The 26,644-nt window shown below is 36.0% G+C and overlaps 1 protein-coding gene across 1 annotated transcript in view; it reads right to left on the bottom strand.

Annotated features, from left to right (window-relative positions):
* The window catches only part of XRCC4 (X-ray repair cross complementing 4), a gene marked incomplete at both ends in the record, with an annotated part of 153,045 nt that extends 137,231 nt beyond the window's left edge, over positions 1-15,814 (bottom strand). The window contains 2 exons of the mRNA XM_079548881.1: positions 7,849-8,036; positions 15,676-15,814. Coding sequence (XP_079405007.1) covers positions 7,849-8,036; positions 15,676-15,814 — 327 coding nt within the window. The remainder of the gene's footprint in view (positions 1-7,848; positions 8,037-15,675) is intronic.
* Positions 15,815-26,644: the final 10,830 nt, after the last annotated feature.

The raw sequence follows: 26,644 nt of genomic DNA, 5'->3' as shown, positions 1-26,644 counted from the left end.
GCTGCTCCCACTTGTGAAGAAGACAATCCACAATAAAGTGTGATATCAGTCTTCTCTTCTTCAAGCTGAACAAACCATCCACTCATCATAGCTCTTTCCCCCTAGACAGTTACCATCTTTGTAGCCCTCCTTGGGATGCTCTCTAACAGTTTTATGCCCTTTCTGTCCTGCAAAACTGCACACCATACTCAAGGTGACACTGCACCACTGCAGTGTAGAACTTAACAATCATTTCCCTTGACTAGCTGGCAGTACCACGCTTGATGCACCCCAAGATATGATTGGCCTCACAGGCTACCTAGGCACTCTGTTGACTAGTGTTCAACTTGCTGCCAAGCAAGACCGTTGGATCTCTTTCAGCTAGGTTGCTCTTCAGCAGAAATGCAGTGCTGGGAAGTGGGAGGAAATTATCAGCTTGGGTTTTAGTTCTGCACCCTTTTTTTTTTTTTTGCACACTTTTTTTTTTGTCAGAATTACTAATATACAGAGTCCCCATGACACAAATGAACAAGCAAAGATGCGTAAGTATGTGTACTAATGGGGAGGGAGAAAATTCTGTTTGTTTGTTTGTTTTCTTTGTATTCTTTTTTAACCGCAAGGTAATGTATTTCAAATGTATCTTACAATACCTGAAGAGTTCTTAAAGTTACACATCAGGTGAGATGGGGATAATCTTGTAGCTTTCAAGCCTGAGATTATGTAATAGCTACACCCATGTTTTGTTATGTACAGCATATAAACATACTAGTCCTAAACTGAGCTTCTGAGAAACTAATTCAAGTGTATGCTCTTAAACCCTCAAGTATATAGATATACGTGATAGAGAAGAACCATTGCCCTTACACTGAGCTACTTTTAAATCATTCTGCCTCTCCCAATGGCTTTCCTCTCTCCTTTTTAATAGAGCAGTTAGCCGAATTGCTTGGGAAACAAATCTGAACTCTCGGTGACCTCTGTTATCCAAACAACATATCATTGATGGTTCGGAGCAAAGTAACTATTTAAACCTTGAATCAGGACAGTTTGGACAGCATGAGGAGCTTTGCCATTCTACTTTCCTCATTCAGTATATGTTAAATTTTGGTTATTCTGCACTTCTCTGAGTATTTTCAAGTTGTAGCAGACTCGTAATGAACTCATGGAACTGACCGTAGCAAAGTAGCCACGGGAAACTGAAGAGACCAATAACTGCATCTTTTCCATCAGCCAATTACTAACAGCACTGTAGCTAAGATGGAGCTAACATCCTCCCTGTTTACAAGTTTACTTAAAAGGCAAGAAAATAAAAACAACTGAGCCTGTCGCATTACTGTAAGAAAGAAGACTGCTAGCACTAAAATAATTGTTTATCAAAGGACATGCAATCATTTTAAATGCCAGTACAAAAAAATCTTGCCGGATTTCCATTATTTATTATATGTGGAGTGACTCGCTAAGGCACTTGGAAAGATTTACTTCCAAGTGGTCACCTACTTAGATCAAGCTCTAAATCACTGACTCTGTGATGGTGTTTGTTTAGGTGGCAGCAGTTTAGCTGGCTGAGCCTCAATGGCCCCTTACTGAGATCTCTGTGTGTGTGGCCCTTTTCGCGCTGCAGCTGGCTCGACACACAAGCCCCACTGTATACAAAATCCATTGTTATTTTAATGTGACTCTTAACAGTCTGCTTTGCCCTCACCATCCTAAAAACAGTTCCTAAGGACAGTTCCTAAGAATGCCCTCCGGCAAAGCCACCTGTCATAAGGAAGATAAATCAGAGAACAGAACAAATTAGAAGTTTTAAATTTGCAACATTTTAGGTTCAGTTACACCAGGCTGAGATGCAGCTAGAAGCAGTATTCCTACAACTCTTTTTCTTTTACCACTCAAAAAAGCTAAGCATGAACATGCTAAAATCCCTATGGATTTTATTTATGTTAAATTGTGATTCTTAATCTGTATAAAATAAAATAACGTGGTACAATAATACTACAAAATATACTATACAGATCTTTCCTCTCAATCAGATATAAATTCTTTATGACCTCTGGAAGTTTACATCCATTCAAAACAAAAAAATCATGACCTAAGTAGATCCACTTGTGATGCAAATCTTCACAATGCTTAATATATAAAAATGCAAAATATATAACACCTTTATGAGGATTTGATAATGTAGTTTTGGTTTCACTCAACCAGAAAGGTAGTGGAATGATTGAAATCATGTGCTTTCAAGCATCTAGTTTTGATGATGAAAAAATCAGTTCATGGGAGGAACCTACCTGTTTGTTAACAAAACAACAGGTGAACTGGATCATAAGCAGCAGAATGACACTGCAGATGCTGTCTATGAGTCCCCAGATACTTATGCTGACTGGAAGAGTAAAAAAAATGGTCACAAGAATTTTACATCTGGATACAGACTGCCTTCTTATACCCTAAACTGCTGCATGTCTCCTCGGCCTTCAAAACAGGGGTTTGGAAAATAAGGGTAATTCCATCCTTGTGGATCCAGCATTACAGAAGCAGAAGTAATTTGTAGACAACTCTGAACTTATTTATTTCCATAAACAAATAAAGAATAATTATTTTTCTCTATCAGCTGGGAAAGGAAAGCCATAACAATCCTTATGGGCTTATTTGTAAGTTTTCCTCAGTTAAACATTTAAACTTTTACAACCTTTATTGTTATAGTGGAGAATCAGTCATACCACTGTCAAACTTTCCATCCAGACAACAGAAGGCACAACAAGCTTTGAACAAACAAACTGTGGCACTTGAAGGAGGATGATAAACCTCTCTTCATGAGGCAACTTGCAGAAACTATGTTCTCTACCCTCTTGGTCTTCAGCATTCATGCACATGTGCATGTGATGGCATGGACATGATGTAAATATTACTTCTACAGTAAAGAAGTTCATCACATCACAGGCTGGCAGAGTTCATGCATATAATAGCCTGGGCAAGCAAGCAGAGACTCACAGGTTTTAGGGGTGGAAAATACCTATTAGGTCATCTAATACATTATACTGCTAATATAGCATAATTTCTTACAGTGCATTTTTCCATTTCTTTGACCAATCCAGCCTTAAGCGCCTGATGCAATGGGGCTGCTACCACTTCCTCAGGCCAATGCTTCAACAGTTAAACAAATTTTAACATTAGAAAGTATTTCCTAATAATATGCCTACATTTTTCCTTCGCTTAACGTCACTTCATTATTCTTCTTTGCACTCCTGTAGACCACCCAATGTTGCTTTGGCACTTTCATTTGAGTGAGGTAGATCCTTCACAAACTGCTACCAAAAGTGTTAAAAGTAATTTCAGAATGGTAGTTTACTGCACTTATGGGAAGTAAATTTCAGTAGCTAGCACATTTTATCAAGTGACTATTACCAGTCACTAGGCAAAAGTCATCAACAGATAGCATTATCAGAAGATTGGAAAACAGATTCGCAAACACAAGTAAGAACAAACAAAACAACAACAACAGAAGAACAGAGTAGTGTTCTATTAAAGTCCTATTTTGCTGGACACTATTAAAGTCCTTAGAATAGCTGTGTGTGCTTGCATGTATGTATACACACACACACACCCCATATGTTTAAATATAACTACCAAACCGAAAAAGGAAATCATCAGGATAAAAAACAAGGAATATTGTTGGCATAACTAACTTTATATCAACCAATCATTAAATTTCTGTTCCACAACACTTTTGAAAAGCTTTTTTAGCCTTTATGTTTTAAACACTAAGTTCCAAATAGAACTAATAAACTACAGAAGATTTACCACCTGCCATATGAAAACTTTTGTTTTTATAACAGATTTTGAATGTTTATAGTACTACACACAGTAAGCTAATTGTATACAAAATATATTCCACATACGCAGATACCCACAAAAAGAAAATAGGGAACAATAAATACACAAAGATGGTATACAAAGCTGTAGCAGTATGCCTTTACCACATGGTTATCGTATGTAAAAAGACAGTTCTATTTTATTGCTATTTTCTGCTTTCTCAGACACTTTTTGTCAATTGAAGTAACAAAAAACAGCAAACACCATGTTATTTTTAGCTACTGTGAACAATAAATGCATTAAAATATTTATTTCAGATTACTTCTTTATCTAAATATGAGTTTTCTTAACAAGGGAACAGAAAAAGATGTGACTTGTCTTGCAAACTGCAAGTTTACCGCCATACAACTTGTCTTTATAAACTTCCTAAACTGTTGCTTGTCTCCTTGGCCTTCACCATAAATTACTTAAGCTGCTTTTAACATGCCCATTGCAATTGGATTATACATGTTACAGATTCATCCAGCTATTATTTGTACAATGAGGGATATATACGAGGGATGCTCTGAAAGTAATGCTTCCTGTTTTATTACGTTGGCTCACTACATCAGAGGCAGATGTTGGTATGAAAGTAGAGGCTAAACATTCCCAACAGTATCCTGTTACATGTTGTTGCCATGTGACAGATGGCAGCAGAGGGGCAATATAACAGAATGCTGTCTGACACAGAAGTGCAGATGACATAAAGGTGTGTCCCTGAATTTCTCTATGAGGAAAAAAAAAAACAAACAACAAAACCATACCTACTGACATTCATCAACACTTGCTGAACATTCATGGAGACCAAAGAACAGATGTGAGTACAGTGGCACAGTGAGGCAGCGGGTGGTGTGTTTCAGCAGCGGTGACTAGTAGGTCACCTCCACTACTGCAGATTTTTTTTATGAGAGTGGCATACGAGCTCTTGTTCATTGCTAGCAAAAATGCATAGCTAATGGTGGTGACTATGTCAAAAAATAATGTTTTGTTCTAGCCTAGAATTTCCTCTAATAAATAGTTTTATTGTGCTCTTTCTATCTGTTGCATTTACCACAAATATACCATTCCTATGTAAGGCACCAGGCCATAACTCAACTGAACCTAAGGTATATTCAGAATGGAAAAAATAAATGATTTTTAATAAATGATTTTTATTTTTTTTCCCCAAAGGAAATCCATATTTAATTTTTGATAGGAATTAGAGGCTTATCCACATGGAGCACTGTGGCAAAGCACTTCATTGGAAACTACTGGCAAAGGTGGGCATAGGTTACTGTGCCTAATCAATATCATGCTGTTGGTAAGTTTCATGAAAAATAATTAAGATAAATTTTGTGTATAAAGTATTCATGTGCATCTAACAAAAGGCATGTGGATTTTCCTGGTATACAAAAATAAGCATCTGTATATTCAGTAGGTAAAAAATAATAGCAATATTAGCTGCATGAGCTGATATCCCTTTTCTAGCTCACAAATTATATCAATACTTTTCAGGTTTGTTTGTTTGTTTTAACTAAAAAGTGTTAAATATATTCATTAAGACTAAAAAAAAAAGTTCAGTATTTCAAGATCCAATCAACTATGTCTTCATGCATACTTTCCCAGAATTTCTCCCTTTGCTATGTATCTATAACTATACTGACTTAAGAATACTGATCTTCTAATTATTTCTGATAATTCAATAGACCATTCTCATAATGGAGGTTGATAATATGAGGTAAGAGAGAAGCAGAGAACTTAAGGTATGATGTGCACTGTCAAAATTGGAAATAACTGCTTCCTCTTCCCTCATGATCAAATTTTTATGTAAGAATACAGAGACTAACAAATCTTTCTGCTTGACTGAAAAAGTACTGCATTTCTTTTGTTGTGCACTTCAATCAACATCTACACCATCCCCCACTAAAGAATAAAATTGCTCTTCTGAACACTAGGAAGGTTTTAGTTTGTACGTATAAACACATTTGCTGAAATAGGAAAAAGAATATACTCCTACTGACTAAACAAGTTACAGATACACATTTCTTTAGAAAAATAACTGCTGGTAAGAAACAAACATGACTAAAATTCTGTGTTTAAGTTGCAGGAAGTCTCTTTAGGTTTTCTTAGTAGCAAAAAAACATTTAAGTGAATTTCAGCCCTCAGGATGTACAGAGCTCAAGATGATTATTTCCTTATCTGATGCCAAAAGATATACACCATGAACACTTTCCCAGAAACTTCAGAAAATGTTTGAAACATATTCTATTGCATACATGAAAATTATTTATATTTCTGACAAAGGCTCTGGCAATTTAATTGGTCGCATTAGTGTAATATATAGGGAAAAAAAGGTGCGTTTTCACCCAAGAAACACAAACTACTGTTTTGATGCCCAAGCTCAAAAGCACGTATAGCAATCAGGACACTTTATTTTCAATTACTTCGGCCAGATTATTTTCCCAAACTGACATAAAGATGCTTTCATGTGAATTAAGTTTCTCATAAGCCTTAATTGATGGAAACATATTAGGTGGCCCATATATATGAAGATATTTTCCCTTAATAAAATACAGTATGTATTTCATCTGTCTGGTATTCAGAATATATTATGTGTGACACAGACAAGAAAAACAAGATTGCTAAAATTACTGGTCTTATTTTCTAAGTAAAATTTTGGTCCTAGCCTTGTAATACTGCTGCAATACAGTATGTAGTATACATACTTAAGCCTAGAGCTTTTGTGAACAGCAATAAGACTGGAGTATGTACAAGAAGTGTCAAGAAAGCGATACAGAGCCCATAAGGTCTTGGGTAAGTACCCAGAAGAAGTGATAATACAGCTTGAAAGACCTAATCACCTAATTTTTGGGCACCTTAATCAAGAGCTCGAAATTTCCTAAACAGTATGAGGAAAACGTCGAGCCTATAACAAAGCATTTTTAAGAGGCCTAACTTCATGCCACTGAATCTCTCCTTCTCCACCTACTAAAATATAGTTAAGAATCTGAGCTTGGCTTCTGAAGCACTTAAGGGAGTTGCTACAGGTTAGTGAATGGCCCTTACTTTATAGCAAACTTATCTCACCTAAAAGACACAACATACATGAAGTATATATGTATTCCCATTTCAGGTTTGTAACTGAACTCCATGATGCATTCTTAATTTCTTTCCAATTTAGAGAACAGAATACTCCCATCTTCAACAGAGTATGCCTCAATAGTCTGAAGCAGAAGCCTTTTTTATTTAAAAAAAAAAAAAAAAAAAAAAAAAAAAAAAAAAAAGCCACAGATGGGAAAATCCTTAGATAATTTCCTTCTGGGAATAACTCTATTATGGATTTTTTTTTCTGCAGGAATCAAAGATATGCCCAAAGATACTGCTTTATCTGCAATCTTGTTTCTATTCTTTGCCCATAATTTTCTTCCCCATAATAGCACCAATAAACTGATTGAAGAACTGTGCCCTGAATGTGATTACACCCACAGTCCAGTCTGAAGAGCTACTTGTCCTAACAGTCAAATGATTTCACTGATGTGGCTGACAAGTCAGTAATCTCAACAATTATCACAGCACTGATGACACAGTTACAAAACTTGGCAACTGCATTGCATTTAATTTCAGAGAAAAAGGGCAGGAGCAAGCAGGATTTCCCTAGATTAGCTTCCCAAGAAAAGTTTCAACACCAAATCATAATGTGAAACAACCAATGGTATGTGCAGATACAGACAATACTACTTTGTTCCTTGCTTTAAGAATCCTTTCCTTTGCAGCCAAAAAACGAAGTCACAATTTAATGCGATTCTAAGCAGGAAACCACTTTATTGTTAGTTTTCAAAATGTTTAAAGTAATAGAAAAACGTATTTTAAAAATACATTTTCTCATTTGAAGGCAAATTTAGGATGTTTTTTTTCTTTTCTTTTTTTTTTTGATAAAGTATAAAGGAAAAGGGAAAAAAGAAACAAGAAGTAGAAAAGCACTAGAGGCCTGAATTTTAAGATATAAGGAAACTAGGAGTAAAAACAAAACTGCAAAATCATACTTACAGAGCCATCTTTCAAATTTCTTTCATAGGAGAAGTGACACTGTGCATTTTCTTCATTCACAGAAACAGTGAAGTTGTATTTACCAGCTGATTCTTCTCCAAGTATCAATGCTTTCTTCAGTTCTTCAACATATTTTTCTCTGTTCATTTCCATGTCAGCAGCCTCCCTAGAAATTTCAGCTTCAGAAACTATCACCAAAAATATATATATATATAAATTAATATTCACGTGAACTAATACGTATATTTATATATCCCTAACGACACTCACATGTTCTATTAGTTTTTTCTGAATTTGTTAACCCCGGGCAGTAGACAGACAACTGTCACCTCACATATTTTTATTTTATTTCTTCCAAACTCATTACTTGTAATCTTACAACAAAGTAAACTCTCAATTTACAAATGAATATGAAGGTGAATCCATGTTGTACTGTTTAAATACATGACCCACTAAATGGGAGATGTATCCCCACTTTGTATTAGATCAACTGTACCATGAAAATTTTACTCCTCTCCTTTGAAGATAAAGAAGAGTTGAATTTAGAGCAAAACAAGCCAATAATGATGTGCAATCCCTAAGAACCACGATGGGCCTTTCCCATCTGCTAACATATATATTTCTTTTTGTATCTTCTTTCTTCTTTTATATTTTCTTTTATATCTATCTATCCTCAAACTGAAAAGCAGCTCACCAACTCTTGCCTTCTCTAACCCAGAAAAAAAAGAATGTCATTAATTTTACCACATGAGCCCTCCTTTCTTTATAATTTTTTCCTTCCTCTATACGTTTTTCCTTCCTTTATAATTCATTCTTAAACCTGCACCCACAATACTTTTAGAGATCATATGTTAATTAGAAAAATGAACTCAATGAGTGCACTTTCTTTAGCAGTATTTCTACAATGTAGCGTGTGCTTTAATGGATAGTCCATTATAGAGAATTTTCAATTCTTTACTTGATTCATGCAGTGTTCCCTACACTTCCAACCAATCTCATTTATCTTAACTTATTCTTAGACTTCTCTAACATTTGTCCAGTTTTTTTGAGAGAAAAATATGAAAAAGGAGATTAGTTTGTGACAGCCTGAAAAAAAAAAAAAAAAAAAAAAAAACCAAAGCAAAAACACATCCTTAACACATCTACAAGTGACTTTAAAAATTGGCCTGTAGCAATATTTCTTCTTTATACAAATGCATCTGAATATAATTTCATTTTAAGACATAAACCTGCACATACATTGAAGTTCTACTGATGGAAATAGAGCAGCATTTCAAACCAAAATGAGCTTGTTTAAATTGCCTCATTTTTCTTCTATTTTCATCTAGACACAGTAGTTAATCTCATATTGCAAAGAAGGCAGCACTTATCAAATCTATCCATCATCTAAAAATACAGCAGGGGGCTAAACGTATAACTATTTGCTGGGAAGCCACATCCTCACACATTTCAGTATTTCTGAGAGACTGTCTAGTTCAATCCCCCTGCTCAAAGAATGGTCAGTTACACAGGTTGTGCAGGACTATGTCCAGCTGCATTCTAAATATCTCCAAGGACTAAATCTCTGGGCAAGCTGTTCTGGTCACTCCAATAATAATAATAATAATAATAATAATAATAATAATAATAATAATAATAATAGTAATAATAATACATTGTATTTTAAACTGTGCACATTATTTCATATTCTGTAGGTGGATACTACTGAGAAGAGCTTTACTCTGTCTTCTTTACTATTTCCCATCAGTGCTAACACATATTAATGTGATCTCCCTAAGCCTTTTCTTCTCCAGGCTCTACAGTCCCAGCTCTCCCACCTTCGCCTAGTAAGGCAGAAGCTCCAGTCCTTCAATCATCTTCAGCAACTACTACTTGACTCCAGTATGTTCATGAAGTTCATGTCTGCTGCTGGGAAGCCCGGAACTATACACAGTGCCACATCTGCCCAGTGAATGATGATACCCCTTGATCTACTCGTATCACTCCTCTTAAAGCAGCCCAGGAGACTCTTGATATTATTTGCCACAAGGTTGGACCATATTCAACACTTCAACACGAAGTACCTACTACCAGCCAGACAACACAGTGCAGACATCAGTGCAGACTAAGGGCTTATTCCTCCAAGACATTTCCTTCTGTTGAATTTCTTGAAGTTCTTGTCAGCTCAGTTCCCTGGCCCATCCAAGGCACTATGAGTGGAAACACGAATATTCTGGTACCTCAAACTCTCCTACTGTTTTTACATCATCTGAAAACTTGCTAAGGATGCAGCCTATCGTCATCCAAGTGATTAATAAAGATGTTAACACCATGGGATTTTTTTTTTTATCAACTCCTGGGGTACAGAAGCCTCCACTTAGACTCCATGCCCCTAACCACAACCCTTCAAAAACTGTTTGAGCCGGCTGAGCTCAATCCATTTCTACATTCACCAGTTCACTTACTCAGTTTGCACTTCACCATGGGTATGTTACAGGATACAGGACTAAATGCCTTGCCAGCTAAACTCAATATGAACAACATTCCCATCTTTCATTCAATAAGCTATCCATTACACTAGAGAAAGCTGTTAAGCAGATCAGGCATGATTTTCCATTTGTAAGTCCATGCTGACTACTTGTCTTCTCATCCTTAATATTTTTGGAAATGGATTCTTGGATTACTGTTCTAACACCCTCTGGATAGTTAGCTTCTAGTTATCCAGATCCAGCCTATCACAATTCCAGAGGCAGAAGAGATGTTTCTTTTAGACCTAACAAGTCTTCCTTCATCAACAGCATCTTGTGAAGATATCAAGACGGCCTCACAATGACATGGGCCAGATCCCACAGCACATACTGTCTCTGCCCACCAGGTCCCAAAGATTTGTACAAGTCCAATTTCTTAAGATATTCTTTAATCCAATCCTCCTATAATTGTGAGTTGTTCACCAGTCTTTTCCATGCTTTTTCTCACCACTTTCCCTGTCCCATCCCAAAGCAGCCTTTCTCTCATTTTTCTTTTTCTGTGGATAAATCAGAAGAAGCCTTAGCTGTCTTTCACATCCCTTGTCACACGCTACTCCAGGTGGATTCTGACTTCTAACCCTATGCCTGTATGCTTAGACACTGTCTTTATAGCTGTCCCTGGTCACCTGCCCCTACAGCCACATCCTGTGAATTTGCTTTTTATGTCAGGTTTAGGAAGGAGTTCCTTTCTCATGCATTCAGGGCTCCTGACATCTTCGCCTCATTTCATTTTCCATTGAAATAAATCATTGTTGAGCTTGGAAGAGGCGATCCCCAAAACAACAAAAATCTCTCCTCCAAATTTGTCTTAAATGGAATTCCTTTTAAGAGATACTGGAACAGGTCAGAGTTTGCTTTTCTGTAATCTAGGGTCACGAACCCTTTTTTCTTTTTTTTTTTTTTTTTTTTTTTTTTTTTAAACTCTGTTCTCAGGATCCTGAGCTTCAAAGCCCAATAACCACTGCAAGCAAAAACCATTCTCAGCTTTTACATATCCAGCCAGTTCTTTCTTTTCCATAGATAGTAGCTTTTGCTTCATGTACACATCTTAAAATATGAAAATTGAGCAACTTCCTAATTTTAGATATAAATTCTTATTTTTGGGAAGGATTTTTTTGTTTTATTTCGTTTTTTTAAATTGCTGTTTCAGGGGTGAAAGAAGGAATGGAAGGGTTGTATTGTGGGTTTTTCTTTGTTTTCTTTTGCCTTTAAGAAAGATCACAGTATGGTACAGGATTATTAGTTACAAAGGTTACCTATTCACAAATGCATCGATTACTTGTGCACTCAAAAAAACCTAGTTATTGTATGACTCTAAAATCTGATAAGGCAGGTCAGTAATTAAGGCACCTGCTTGTTACCTTGTAAGACAAAAAACAACAGCCAGGTGAAAAAAGGAGATGCAGATGGCAAAAGACAGCATGCTAATGTTACAACCACAAGGAAATAAATTGTTGACACAAGGACAAAGTATTCCCACCTGTGGAAAATCTGAGCCTGGAGATATACACATGATATCAGTATGACACAATGATACATTAGTGTCAGAATCAAATTAGCCATCCACTAGCACCAGGCATTTTTTCCTTAGGCAAATTCAAATCTGTAAGAGCAAGAAAGCAAAATGGATGCATAGGAACTGAGCTGCCTCAGTGCTTTTAAGTTTTTAAGAAAAAAGTAAATAAATAATTGTTTGGGACTCAACAAATATAATCAAGTCAGTCTTTGTCACACTCAGACATGAAAAGCCACACGTGTCAGTCTGAATTTTGTCATACACTTCCCTGAATAGTTTAACTGTTTGAGTATTCTCTCCCCACTTGGAAAGAGAAAACTGTAAAGCTGTCACATTCATATTAGCTTAACATAAAAACCTAAATGTAGTGATTTTTTTTTTAAACAGGAGTGCTGCAGAATATGCTAGAGAAGACTAGAAATAAATCACTCATTATCAGAGTTTCTAGATGGGAGAAGATGCTTCTATCCCTACATTTCAAGTTGCACTATTTATATTAGAGAGAACGGGGTTAAAAAAAAAAAAAAAAAAAAAAAAACCTTTCAAAATGAGGAGAGTGGGGAAAAAATTGGTCAGGAGACAGACAACTACAACATGCAAAACCCTACAGATTTGTAAACTCAAAATCTGTCCTTCCTGAAGTATTTTGCTATCTGTTACAGCAGATGTAATAGAAAATTATATATAACAATTTTGTATACAGCCTAATACTGATGAACTTCAGGGCACTGAAGTACTGAGACACATACTAAGGTACAGGTTGAAATTATATTATCATTGTTTTAAAAACATTTTACTTACTTTACCATTATACTTTTCAAATTTGTTTCCACAATAAAATAATATAAATTCAAGCAGAATGAAGGGGGCTGTAAGCTCACGTTCCTCTAAGCTAGGGCTTAAATACTGTTATGCGAGGTAACAAGAAAGAAAGGCAGGAGGAAAAGGGGAAGACAGAAGGAAATAGATTTTTTTTTTCCCCAACCATTGTAAGGATATATCATCTTCATTTCTAATATGTCAAACCCTTCCTAACGCATCAGAAAAACCATGACAGAAGGCCATATATACTGCCAGCTGGTACTTGTCCTACAAACTGGACTTTGTGTCAAAAACCACACTATAGGAATGTTTAGTTGCAATGCTGCATAACAATCAGATACATCTGCAGGAGGCATACAGGTGACACGAACAAGTGAGAAAATAGCATGCAGCACCACAAACATAGAAAGACCTACAAACACGCCAATATGAAGTCAAAGTCAGTTGAGTATTAATCCTCACACATTAAGACTGACAGGCATGATTTTCAGTACAAGACTTTGTGCCATCATATACAGCACTGCAGCAAGGGCTGTAAACTCACACTAGCCACTATACACGCTACCCATTCTGCCCTACCTGATTCTTAGCCAAGTCAGTCATGCTCAAACTCAGCCACAATTCTCAAGTCTCTATAGATGAAGCAGTAAAAGCATTTTGTAATATTAAATAAAATATTTTAAGCATAAACCAGATGTCATTAGGAAGACTTCAGATTCTAATAACTGTCTGCTGCATTTTCTGTTTTAAATCTAAAAGCAGCACTTTTAATGTTAATGTAGCAAACAGAGTGGAATTACTGATAGGTACAAACAAATAAATGAGCCTACAAGCCAGTAAAGAATGGGGCCTACAACACTGATCAAGCAAGCTCAAAAAAAACCAGACATACTAATGTACTGTAAAGAGCACCAGGATTTCCTTTCCTACTGCTGTACACTTGCAGTGTATTCCTTTATCTTTTAAAACTATCAGATTAAAAAAAAACAAAAAAAACAAAAAAAACCCCAATAATTTTTGGAGAAACATCAAATTTCTAAATGCTTCTCTCTGCAGTTCTTTAACTTAATACCAAGTGAACGTAACATAATCTGTATTAGTGTGCTTCTCCTCCCCTGGATATTTTACAATGTTTTGTTCTCTAAATAAGACTCTAAACTTTCATCATCATTCTGAATGTACAGGAACCATAAAAGACAATCCCATCAGCAACTCTCATTCACTTCCTGGTAGGTCTTCCAAACAAAATAATCCACAGCATGAAAAATCCAAAAGGGATTTCCCACAGCAAGAATTTTCTGACCATTGCTTTCTGTTCTCCCACATTCTGAATGTGGTAGGTAGGCAGTTTCAAGAATGACGTAATAACTAAGAAAAAGTGATCAAAAGCAACAGTGAGTGCATGAAGACAGATAGATGCAGCAGAAAAGCCTTGTGCACAAGAATTTCAATTCTCAATTAAATTACTAAAAGGACTATGAATCTCATCTGAATTCCTTAGAAATTGATCTGATGCTGAGAAAAAGGAATAAAGGCTTTCTCCTTTGTATGACTACCCTATGCTCATGGGGTCCTCTCTTTTGGGAAGTTACCACCCAGCAGTTCTGCCAGACGCAGGAAGTTACTGAAACAAGAACTGTGTGTATATATTTTTCTCTATACTCTCCCTGCCAAAGTAACTCTAGGTTTCACTAAGAAAGTATAGACTTAAGAAGCAACTTTTTTTGTGTGTGTGAATCTTAAGCTGCTTATTTTAATGTTAACTGCTTTCCTTAGTGTAACAGCATAAAAAGAAACTTTTAAACAAAAGTACTGGAATCCTCATTTATCAACGTTAACACCTTTGCTATTATTGTGAAAATAAAGAATTTGAATATTCAATTGTAAAATTAATTTTAAGAAACCCTTTCTTACTAGACTACAGGGAGCCAATATTTGTATATATGCATTTGGCCTATGTAGGAACCCTCCATCAATAGAATATTTAAAATGTTAAAAGAATTGTGAAGAAGAAAATATAGTACACACATACACATATATTAAATTATTCCCATTTCCTAATTTTCAAAAGAAAAAAAAAAGATGAAAGTTACATTTAAGAGAAAGCTCAGGAATGACAAAGCTTCTTGTAATGCACAAGGTAATAGATTAAACACTATAAAACAACAGGCCTATTTGAAAGTTTGGGTTATGAAAGTACCAAGGACAAACAAGGTCCAGCACACAGAGAAAAAGAAACAACTCAGATAAATGCTCTTATAATTTAGAAAAAAAGAGTCAGGAAAATGTTTTTGACCGTGTTTTGCTATGTAAAACACATCATTCTTTCCTTCCTCTGAAACTTTTGGACCAAGTATCCAATACATGTCTAGAGAAACACACAAATCCTTCCTTCTTTCACTAGACATGAATGAAGGAAACATTCACATACTAAGAAATCTTCCTTTTGTTCACATTTCTGGGTGGGGAAAAACACGTCAGGCAGTTTTTTTTGTTTTTGTTTTTTTCTTGTAATTTACCACCGGGAATAAAATTCTTGTATTTTAACATTCTCAAAAATGCAGTTGAGTACCAAGCACAGTTACCTTTAACTGTTAATATCTTAACAAACCCATCAAGAAAATACTTGCAAATAAATGCTTCATAAACTACAGCTTGCAAATGTTAACTGTATTACACATTTATTCAAGAATCTGAAGGCACACACATGATGACGTAATATCACTGCAAGAAATTGTATTAGTAAGCATGAACAAAACATACCATGCTTACATGCTAATAGATTAGTATCAGTTTTGACATATACATTTTGCAGATATCAAAGATATCTGAGCATGTCCCAGAAGACCATAAATCCAATCTCCTCCCTCAGTGAGTTGAAAAACGTAAAATCTTTTTAATGCAAGTTGTGGATCACAGACTAGAAGGTATTTAACAGTAGTAAAAGAGAACAATATAATTTTAAACAGTTTTCATTATTACCTGTCCCAGTCCATGCACATTCACCATTGGTAAGTATTATACCAAAGCCACTGCTTATATCTTTTTCCCATGATACTTGTAGAAAATATACTGCTTCTGGATCAGAAACTGGATGAATTCTGATCAAAGTCTTCTCCATTTTCCAGACACCTGTTACGGACACAACAGAAATTTATTACAATCAATGGCATATTTTCTGAGATATACTTGGCAACATTTTGTAGCCAGATTGGGTGGGAAGGGAGGAAAGGTACATTTACAAGCACACTTAGCTTTCATCCACAAATACAGTTTTTCAGAAAACTGATGTTTTCAAACAGAAAACTGGATTAAAACAATTAAGGTTTAAGTAAAAGCGTTAACAATCAAATATATTTGAATAGTCCCTAAATAAGAAACTGTCAGGAAGCTGGGCAAAATTGGTATACTAACTTTGCATTCCTCTGCTTCCTGACATTTAGTTTCTTACTTAAGGACTATTCGATCATTAACTTCATTGTTCACTATCATCCAACATACAACACATGGAATATGATTCGAAATAATTAATACTCAGTTGGAAGAATGTTGCTTGAGAGAATGCTACAAGGCTCCACTGCAACACATTTATTGCATTGATTGCCACTGCCAATCAAAGAAATTAATTTTAAAAATGAATACTAAAGAGAACTAAGCTTATGATTCTACAGTGATTTGTGGGTTTCTTTTTCCCCTCACACAACAACAGACAACTTACAAATCTGGAGCTGACAAAAGATCTTATGAATAACACCATATATTTTTATAAGTAAACTAGCCTGACAGTAATGACTGTCTCTGCATTCAAAACCTTTACAATAACTTTTTATAATTTGCACCACAGAATAATGAAGAAACAGTCAATTCTGAAGTTAATTTTTCATTGATAAAACCTCATGCTGTCTAGTACTTGAACATTTGAACAGTTTCTTTTGTGGTGCTCCATTGTTTGGGACCTTTTTTATTTTAAGGAAGAAAGTAGTGAATGAGAAAAGGGACTACGTGCACTGAATACAAAAATGCTTGGGTAGGTGGCAACTAGAAACAGTTTCTATCTAGTTTTCCACTGGTAATGTAGCACTAGGTAACAGAAAGAAACAGACCTGGGAGGGTAAGTTGATGCTCAGCTGAACATGAGCGTGTAGTGTGCTCAGGTGGGCAAGAAGGCCAATGGCATCCTGGCTTGCATCAGGAATAGTGTTGCCAGCAGGAGCAGGGAGGCAATAGTACCAAACCTCGAGTACTGAGCTCAGTTTTGGGCCCCTCACTACATGAAAGACACTGAGGCCCTGGAGCACGACCAGAGAATGGCAACAAAACTGGTGAGGGGCCTGGAGCACAGGCTTTGTGGGGAGCGGTTGAGCGAGTTGGGGCTGTTCAGACTGGAGAAGAGGAGGCGCAGGGGAGACCTTATCATTCTCAACAAGTATCTGAAAGGAGGCTGTGAGAGATGGGTTCAGCCTCTACTCCCACGTAATTAGTAAAAAGACTTGAGGGAATGGCCTCAAGTTGCATCAAAGAAGACATGTTGGACATTAGGAAAAACTTCTCTGAAAGAGTAGTCAGAGACTGCAATGGCTGCTCAGGGAGGTGATGGAGACACCATCCCTGGAGGTGCTCAAGAAACACATAGATTTTGCGTTGAAGAACACAGTTTAGTGGGAAATATTTGTGACAGGTGGACACTTGAACTGGATGATCTTTGGATGTCTTTTCCAACCACGGCAATACCATGATTCCATAATCAGCACCAGTTCAGGTTCTGAAGGAACCCTGTTCCTCAAGCAGTAGCAGTAATGAGCTCTTTGCTTATGTGTATTGAGAGATATTACTGGCTTCCCAAGAAGTGAATTCAGGAGAAGTTTTAACTACTGTTGCCCACACTGTCTGATCTTTGCACAGCTATGCTTAAAAAATGCCTTTCCCTTGAATTCCAGGCACGGTCTGGACAAAAGCAGCAAAATACATGAATATAAGACTTGTTTTTCAAGCACAAGGCTGTATTGACAGCTAAACAAGAACTGCATTGTCAATAACATAAATTAACTACTTCAGATGGCCAATTAAACCACAATACTGATCAACTTAGACTAACAAATTGCATTTCTAAACAATAAAAGGAACATCACATAAAGTGTCTGCTGTGAGCGCCAGACTGAACTATGGCTGGAACAAGTCACTAGGTACTTTTAGCATTCCTGATCATATATAACATTTTCCATCACAAATTAGCAAAGAGCTAACTTTATTTCAGATTAAAACTTAAGTTTAACACTGCTTAGGATGTTTTTGGAAAGAGTTTAGGATTCAAAAACCGTGGTAGGAGGAGGAGATAAATCATCAACATATAACAAGACATAAACTCTACTTAACAACAGTATAAGAGACAACTATTATTTATATCCATAGACTACCGCTGTTTATACTTCAACAGATGCCATAATCTGAGTTTCTATTCACTGAAGGAGTGCCGGAGACCGAAGTGTAACTTAAAAATCATATTGAAAAATTAGCTTAAGTCCTCCACAAAAATATTTTATTTCTATCACCAATTAACTGGTCATTTCTACAAGTCTACAGCATGCCTATGCAACTGTAAACAATAATAGCAAATGAAATATTCAGAGGCCTGGAATAAGGCCTTGTAAATTACCATTTATGGAACTGAAGTCATTTTAAAGATTTGTAGTGCACCAATGGCTGGACTATGGGTCAGTAAAAGTACATGACAGGAAGCACAAATAATGTTTGTAGTATGTTTAAGCATATAGATATACATTTTCCTTTGCCTGCTGGACTACCTTCCTCTTTTAGTTTGTTCTGGAACATTACAGAGTCCTTTACAAAATATGTTGATAAAAGTCATTCTCCAAAATACTAGTAAAAATACTTTAATTATTCCTTTTTAATTAAAGGCTGTAAAACAGTTGCACACAACCCAGAGAGACAGCTCAGGACTCAATAATGCATACATACATAGTTTAACATGGAATTTTTGTTTGTTGTGATTTTCATCACAAAGCAGAGCTGCATTCACTGAAAACAACCTATACAAGAGGTTTTCTTTTTAAATGTAGGCTGTTTATAACAGAAAGTAAAGAGCTGGTCTTCTATTTGTGTGATGATAAAGAGGATGAAGCATCAGTCCTCACTGATAAAAAGCAATGCAAAGAGTTGCAAACTAAAAATAATTTATAGTGTTTTGCAAGACACACTAACAAGATCCCCAAAGCCTGAGATGAAAATTGCATGAACTCATAATACAGTACATTCTGTACATCCATCTTTACATGCTAGTATTAAGAGTAAGCAATGCACAACAGCAAAAAAATAAAAATTTCTGCATCATTCTTAAGAGATCTGTTTCCAGAGTAAGTGAACTCAGCAGAACTCAGAAAGCTTTCACATGATTTGTCTACCTGTGGTAAAACAGTACCTAAATAAAAACAAACATGCTGAAGAGATCTGGCAAAAAGAATGTTCAGTATTTTTAACAAAATGAAAGATAGGGTTGACAAGCTTTTCCACATTTTGCTGTGCATCTTAGAACAACTTTACAAGTCAGCCTGGGGGATTGGACCCTGTGATCTCTTAAGGCCCCTTCCAACCCTGCAATTCTGTGTGTGAGATAAAACAAAAAACAGTACCCCTTTCCCCTCAGCTTTTATCTCCTCCATTGTGCCCACTGACCTTCTGAGATGAGTATTATCTATATTACGGAGTTATAAAATTGAGTTGGAAGGGACCTTTAAAGGCCATCTAGTTCATCTCATCTGAAATGAACAGGGACACCCACCACTACACTAGGAGCTGAGACCTGTCCAATCTGGCTATTAATGACTCCAGGACAGAGGCATCCACCACCTCTCTCAGCATTCTCTGCCAGTGCCTCCCTACTCATTAAAGAGAACTATTTTCTTATACTCAATTTAAATGTTTAGAAGTTGTGTTGTGAAGTAGAATCTTGCATGTGATCTCTAGTGTGCCCTTAGTTTTGCTTATGATTTCTAGTCACTTGACTGTCAAAAGCAAAAGCTGAAGGATCTCTTGGTTGTACCTTATATATCTTGGCTACTACATAATCCTCTCCAAAAGAAGCAAGCTTTTCCAATCCTTACCAATGCTGTATATAGAAACATCATTGCAAACAAAAATATTTTACCTCACTTTAACAAAAATCTTCCCGAAATATCCCAACACAACTCCCACACAGTTTTTTCTGCAGTTGAGTAAATTGATAAACAACAAACAGGAAAAAAAAAAAAAAAAAAAAAAAAAAAAAAAAAAAGCAAAGGATTTATCTACTCCTCCAGCAACAAAGAATTCCCACTAGTGGGGGGAAAAAAAAGGAAAAACAGGAAATCAAAGCTTTTTCTTATTCATTCACTGTAAGGTAAGAGCATGCATCTCTTCCACTCTAACAGCAAAACTCAGTAACAAGCTTGCAGCACTGTGTAATTGAAATAAATATTTCAGCAGGAAGAAGTGAGAAATCCTACTTGAATCTCTGAAGTTAGCTGCACGTTTACAGGATTCACAAGTCACTTTGTTCAACACTTTGAAATATGGAGTGATACATCTCTTTTAAAGAATGTTAATAAATTAAAACACCGCTTTTATAACGAATACATTTTAATTCACTTGTTTCTTCCCCCTCTATTCTCTCACCACCCGGTCAGCCTTCAGTAATGTCAATAGGTGACTCTTCACAGATCAAGCATTTCTGCCTCAGGGCATCCTTAGGTGGAGGAACACTGTGTGTAGTCAATCTGAGGAATACATGAAGAGCAGACTTGCTGCAGCAGATTATCCTGCTGCCTATCCACAAATCCACACACACACACACACACACACACACAGACAAAAAAAACACCTACAAAGGAAAACCTACCTTGTAAATATTTGAGGTTTGCTGCCAATGAATGCTATTTCTCAAGGAATGAAGAAGCCCTGTAAATCTACACTTTTTCTGTCATTTTCACAGATGTCACATGCATACAAACAATTGTAGGATCAAAGCTAAAACAAATGAAGTTTCCCATTACTACTAACATTATTATCACCCAAACCCTAAATTATTTCTACATTTAAAACTGTAATATTTTCAAGCTATTACCTAGATATGCTTCAGAAGACCAGTTAATCATTATATAATTCATAGTCATAACCACCACACATGCAACATCCCACATGTCTTTGTCTAAGAATTTACCTTTATACATTCAAAAGCAATACCACTAGAAATACGGCTAGAGATATTTTTTTTTTTTTAAAGGAATGCTGAAGTATTCCTCTGTTTTAACTACTGTCTCAACAGATCTGTCAGTGCTACACCAACAAGTAAAGAATAAACACACAACAAAACAAATCACAGCTCTTTTAAGTTCACTGGGCCACGCAACTGGTCATAACACAGTAAGAGGATGAACTGACAAAGGAGTCTGAGAAATACATGCCGGTGGGGGACTCGAGTTTCCAGAGAAGTAGGCACATAGGCTTGGACACGATGCCACTGTTTTTCAGATTTTACAAACACCTCTAAAGAGCATGTGTGAAAGACAGTCAGAAATAGAAGAAAGAATGAGAGAGCAACAAAACTCTAAGAACTAATTCTACTTCGGTATCTCTTAAAGGAAAGTTAGCAACACAGGCAGGAATCACATTAGTGATCAAAATAGTTAAAGTGGTCACCTGAATTTTCGTACTATTCCTGTTTAGCAGGAAGCCAGTAGCTACTGGGCTTTCTAAAAAAATCATTGAAAAAAAAACAGTCTATTTCTATAGCTATCCATCAATTTAAATTACTGAATTCAGACCTTCATTGTACAAGTCTAAAAAGCATCTAGCAGTCAATTAGAATGGAGAAGTAAGTACCTCCGAGGGCCTTTGAAGTAACTTAGGTGCCTTCCATTCACTGTCTTGATAAAATGAGACCAATCAATACCTCTTTCCTCTTTTGATTGCTTATAAAGAAAAGCTGCAGAGAAACTGATTGATTAGGACCATAAGAAAGCCAGTATTTTTCTCCTTAAGGGCACAGAAGGTCATATGCTACATATCAACACCTCACCAAGTCAGAGCCAAGGATCTGAGACCAACTTGCAGGTGGGAACAGTGGAGCTGCACCCTAAATTAGTAAATCAGAGGTTTTATTGAGGCTGTTGAACAGTTGAGGATTGAGCTGTTTATCTTTAGGACTTTGTCCCTTTAGTTTTTGGCTTCTAATGATCTATATTAGGCAATGTTTCTTTCTAAGGAGAAATCAGCTGTTGGCTGGTTTGCAATTGACTGGAGCCTACTCCCTGAACAAATAGTGTTCACAGTTGCTTCTGAATAAACAAGACACTTTTAAAATTGGTTTACAAAGAATTTTGTATGTTGTTTTGGATAGCACGGGGCATAGACTAAAAGCCAAATCTTTTTAGACAGCTCCAACACAGCATCATTGATGATGTTTTGAACTTCAGCACTATTTTTTGTCCATGAAGACTAATGGCTTTTCTCCAAATTGCTTTAGCTGCAGGTGTTTCAAACTTTAGCAGTTATACATGGAAGTCTACTTACAGATCAGAAAGAGCTACTAATAGCTTGCCAGTGGAGCAATTAGCTTAAGTGCTTTCTTGTTGAGAAAAATAGGATACTATCTACAGTGACTTCAAATGGAAAACTAGTACAAACACCAAGCTGTCAGTAAAGTCTATAATTCGATCCCTTCTGCCATCAGCTGGACCACAAGAAATCTGAATTGAAAATAAAATTAGAAGAACATGCATGGTCAACCTAGTAAGAGAACAGGTATATTCATGTGACAACAGATGTATTTATAAATGGATTGAGATTTAAGACAGTAAAAAATATCTCAATGAATTTTAAAGATTAAAACCAGCTGTTAACACATTGCCAAGCAGAAGAAAATTTGAGAGTGCTTATATTTATACTTCTGAGATTCATTGCATACAAGTTTGTTTTCTCTCATGTTAATTTAAAATTCTATCAACTCCATCCAATCTTCAAGAGAAAAGGCATTAAATTATCTGACCTAAACTTCAAAGATGACTCAGTTAATATTAGGTGGACAGTAGATCAGATAAGGACTCACTCCTTTTTCTTTTCAGAAAATGCCTGGCTAAAAAAGTTTGAAGATAAGAACACAGATTCCTTCCTGCCTATTACCTCCTGCAATAAGCCTCCCATTCTCTGGGCCGCAATATTTGTTTGACAATGAAGAAAAGTTTAATAATAAATCTTCAGCTGAATGTCAAACATACATTTGAAGGCCAAAGACAACAGAAATTTTTGAAGAGCTCTTATTCTAATGAACCAAGAACTAACACGTAACCTAAAATGTATCTAGTTGTTCCCTGGTTGACATCTTGTTCCCTTGTTACATAAGGTTCACACAATTCTGTTCTCTCTCTTGAAGACAAAAAATAAAAAAAATGGCACTGGATAAAAAGAAGCAACTGAATGACTTTATAACTTCTTGCAGACTGGTGAAAGGCCCATCTTAAAAATTCAGCGCTGCACAATAAGGTTTGATAAAGAGACTAACTTCAAGAAAGTTGCAATCAGTAGTTGGTCCCCAAGGACCCAGCTACAGAAGTAAGGCTCACATGGCTAGCATTTGTACACCTTCTTTCCCACTGTTCTGTGCCAGCCACAAAAGTATTGGAAACACACATCTTTTGTGTAATTAGTAAAAAAAAAAAAAAAAAAAAAAAAAAAAAAAAGCAGTGCTTTTGTTTGTCAGACTCCATGGGCCAATAGGACACGCAGGATTTGCCACAAAAGATCTGGAATCCACGATAAGGAACAACACTTGTCAGACTTATTTACTACAGTCACCAGCTGAAAATGAAGAGAAACAGAAGGAAGCAGATAGTCAACGACCTTTATAGTAGGAATCTTACTAACAAGCTTTGATCTCAACTGTAGCCTGGAGACAAAGCCCACCCTGGTGTCTTTCATCCCCTTGAAGTGTGGAGCATAACACACCACCAACTCCAGGCTGCCAGACTTGCCAATCTTACTTGTAAGCACCTATATTAGGAGACAGTTTAAGCCACAAGGTTAAAAAACAGGAAAAAAAAAAAAAAAAAAGAAAAAAAAGAAAAAAAAAAAAAAGTCCTTAATATTTTTAAATAAATATTCAAGAGGGAAATTATACCAGAATATACTAGCAAATAATAGAATAATTTGATAGATTCTGAAAAAGGACAAACTTTTCTTATTCACACCTCTCCGGGAGTTCTTCCCAGCCTTAACAGTTCAATGTGTTCACCATCAAATTTCAACCTTCCCAAATCCGTATCTGAAAAACATTCTGAGGTTTCTTTGATACAGCAGCATACACTGACTGGATATTACCAAGACATAGGAAAATAAAATGCTATCTCACAATTGAGATCTTTTTTCACTGAGTACCAAGTACTTTGTTACAAAATTACTAAACAGCACATACAGAACTGAGCAAGGATCAAAGAATAAGACCAGACTAGAAGGGATAGAGAGCAAGCAGACGTGCTTGAGAGATTCAGACCAGGTTCTCTACTTCTGTTGCCTTTGGGAGATGAAACTTCAACAAATATTTCGTGACTTCTATATGGCAGCATGTCTGCCTGGCTTTCAATGGTCCTACTATAGCCAGGGGTGGTGTGCAGCCATACCTATCTTGCCATCTTTATTTTGCAGATTTCAGTAACTTTTAGTGTTATCCATTCAAGAAAAGTGAAGCTGAAGGAAGGACAAAAAAAAAAAAAAAAAAAAAAAAAAAAAAAAAAAAAAAAAAAAAAAAAGCTTCTTTTAATTGCTGTTTGCCTATCCAAAAGTACTCAGATACACGTGTCTTTTTGATGTATGTTTGGATAACATGGTAGACTGGTTGAAATATTATCTGTTTTCCAAAACGCTGTCTTCTCTGGGATTAAGAATTATCAAGATATTCAACACAGAAAACAAATATCTCCTACAGACTTCCTTTGTTTTCTGTTCCTTTCTATACTTCTGTTGTAATCTCACTCAGTGTGACATGTTTCTGTAAATGCTTGACTTAGTACCACAGAGCAATGGACTTCACTGGATGGTTTTACTTATTACTTTAAGCAAAACAAATTCAGTGCTATTGAATCTATATCTGATGTACTGGCAAGAGTAACAAATCTGAATATAGGATAAACGAAAAAAAAAAAAAAAAAAAAGAGAGAAGTAGCAACAGCTAGGTAAGGACACCTACACTTCTGTATTTGAGAGAGATTTCTGAAGAGTTTTTAAAAATTTAGCCAGTAACCTGGAAACACAAGTTGCACCAAATGTAACCACTTGAGTGGGGTATAAAAAGCAGGTATAAACCAGAAGGTTACTCTCCTCCCACTTCTACACTCCAGACTTTTCAAAGAGATGGATTATTTTAATTTCACGTTCCTGTCAAATTAGTACTAAAAAATTGTCCTGGACGCTAAATTGCTTTATCTTGCTAAACACTTCCCTAAGGCATTCTCTTTGAAGAAAATTCTTCCTTTACTGTGTATTCACCTAACAGAAGTTTTATTATGTTTTTCTTCCCATTTTCTATTTTTCAGCTGGAATAAGAAACATTGATCTCCATGAAAACAGAAAGCTCACTCTACTTCAATTTATTAACTTAAACATTATAATTCATTTTGCTTTGTATGGCTCCCACATAAAAATAATTCAGAAGACATTTTCAGTGAACTTTCAGTGCACTTAAAACTTCAATTTTGCAGATCTTTATTCAGCCATAGTAATCACTTTGCCTTGAAAACAAATGTCTTTTGAGTCAGATTAGGTTGAGCAATCAGAGGTGAAGCTGAAGCAAAGAGGCATCAATCCATACTGAACATTGATTTCAACATTTTCCACAGATCAAGCACAAGTTCAGCTTTGGTTCTGTAATATGGCTTGAATACCAAGACATGAGATTCAACACAGTAATGTGACATTGTGCCCTACAATATAGCACCTTCAAAAGAAGTTAAACAAACAAAAAAATAAAGCTCATCACCAGCTTAGGTTACCTTAGGTTTATGTGATAACACACACTGGACAAACAAAAACAAAACAAAACAAAAAAAAAAAAAAAAAAAGAGGGAAATGCCAGTATTTTATTATGGGAGGGGTCCTGTGCACAGGTCCTAAAACCACAAATTTGAGAGCAAATGAGAGAAGCTTTTTTTCTTTAAAAAAAAAAAAAAAAGAAAAAGAAAAAAAGAGAGAGAGAGAGAGAGAGAAAAAAGAAAAGAAAAAGAAAAGATGCTTTGACACTTCCACTAAGATGAACAGATTTGGCGGCTATTGATTTTACATTCTGAAATAAATAAATAAATAAATAAAAATCTCAACTAGCAAGTGTTCACAATATCTAAAAATAGAATTTAGAAAGGAACAAGGAGATAAACAGCTTCAAAACAGTAATACTTTTGTTAGGTCCTCTGAATAACAACATGAAGCTTTTTATTAGTGTCATGCTTTTATGATTTTTGTTATCGATATTCCACATCACAGCATCAAGCAGTGCTCTGGGAGTTAAAGAGTTAATGCCCCAGTTCCGTGAATATTTCTGGATACCTGGTTCTCTGAAGAGAAGATCTACATCTCCCAGAAGACTTTCACTGTTCCATTTCTGTTTTCCATTTGGAGAAAAATAAAACTGCTGGCAACGCACAAGTTAGTCCCCCTTCTTTTACTGCTCATCTCTGTGTTCTGTGCTCCCTAGCTGTCTCACCTTCAACATTACAGTAAGGCCTTTGGTTTTGGACTCTTTGTCTCTCTCATATTATTTGATTATTATCTTCAATGCAATATAATAAAATGTAATTGGAATCACCGTGCATTCCATTATCTTTTTTAGCAAATCAGTTTTCTTCCTTAGCACACTGCCACTGTATTGTTTTTAGGCCCATCTCCCTACCTTGTACCTTTTTCTCCTTCTTCC

The sequence above is a fragment of the Tetrao urogallus genome (genome assembly GCF_951394365.1).
Source record: "Tetrao urogallus genome assembly, chromosome: Z".
In the NCBI taxonomy this organism is placed as follows: Eukaryota; Metazoa; Chordata; class Aves; order Galliformes; family Phasianidae; genus Tetrao; species Tetrao urogallus.
Note: the sequence above shows the minus strand (reverse complement) of the source record. Positions and strands in the feature narration are given on the sequence as shown.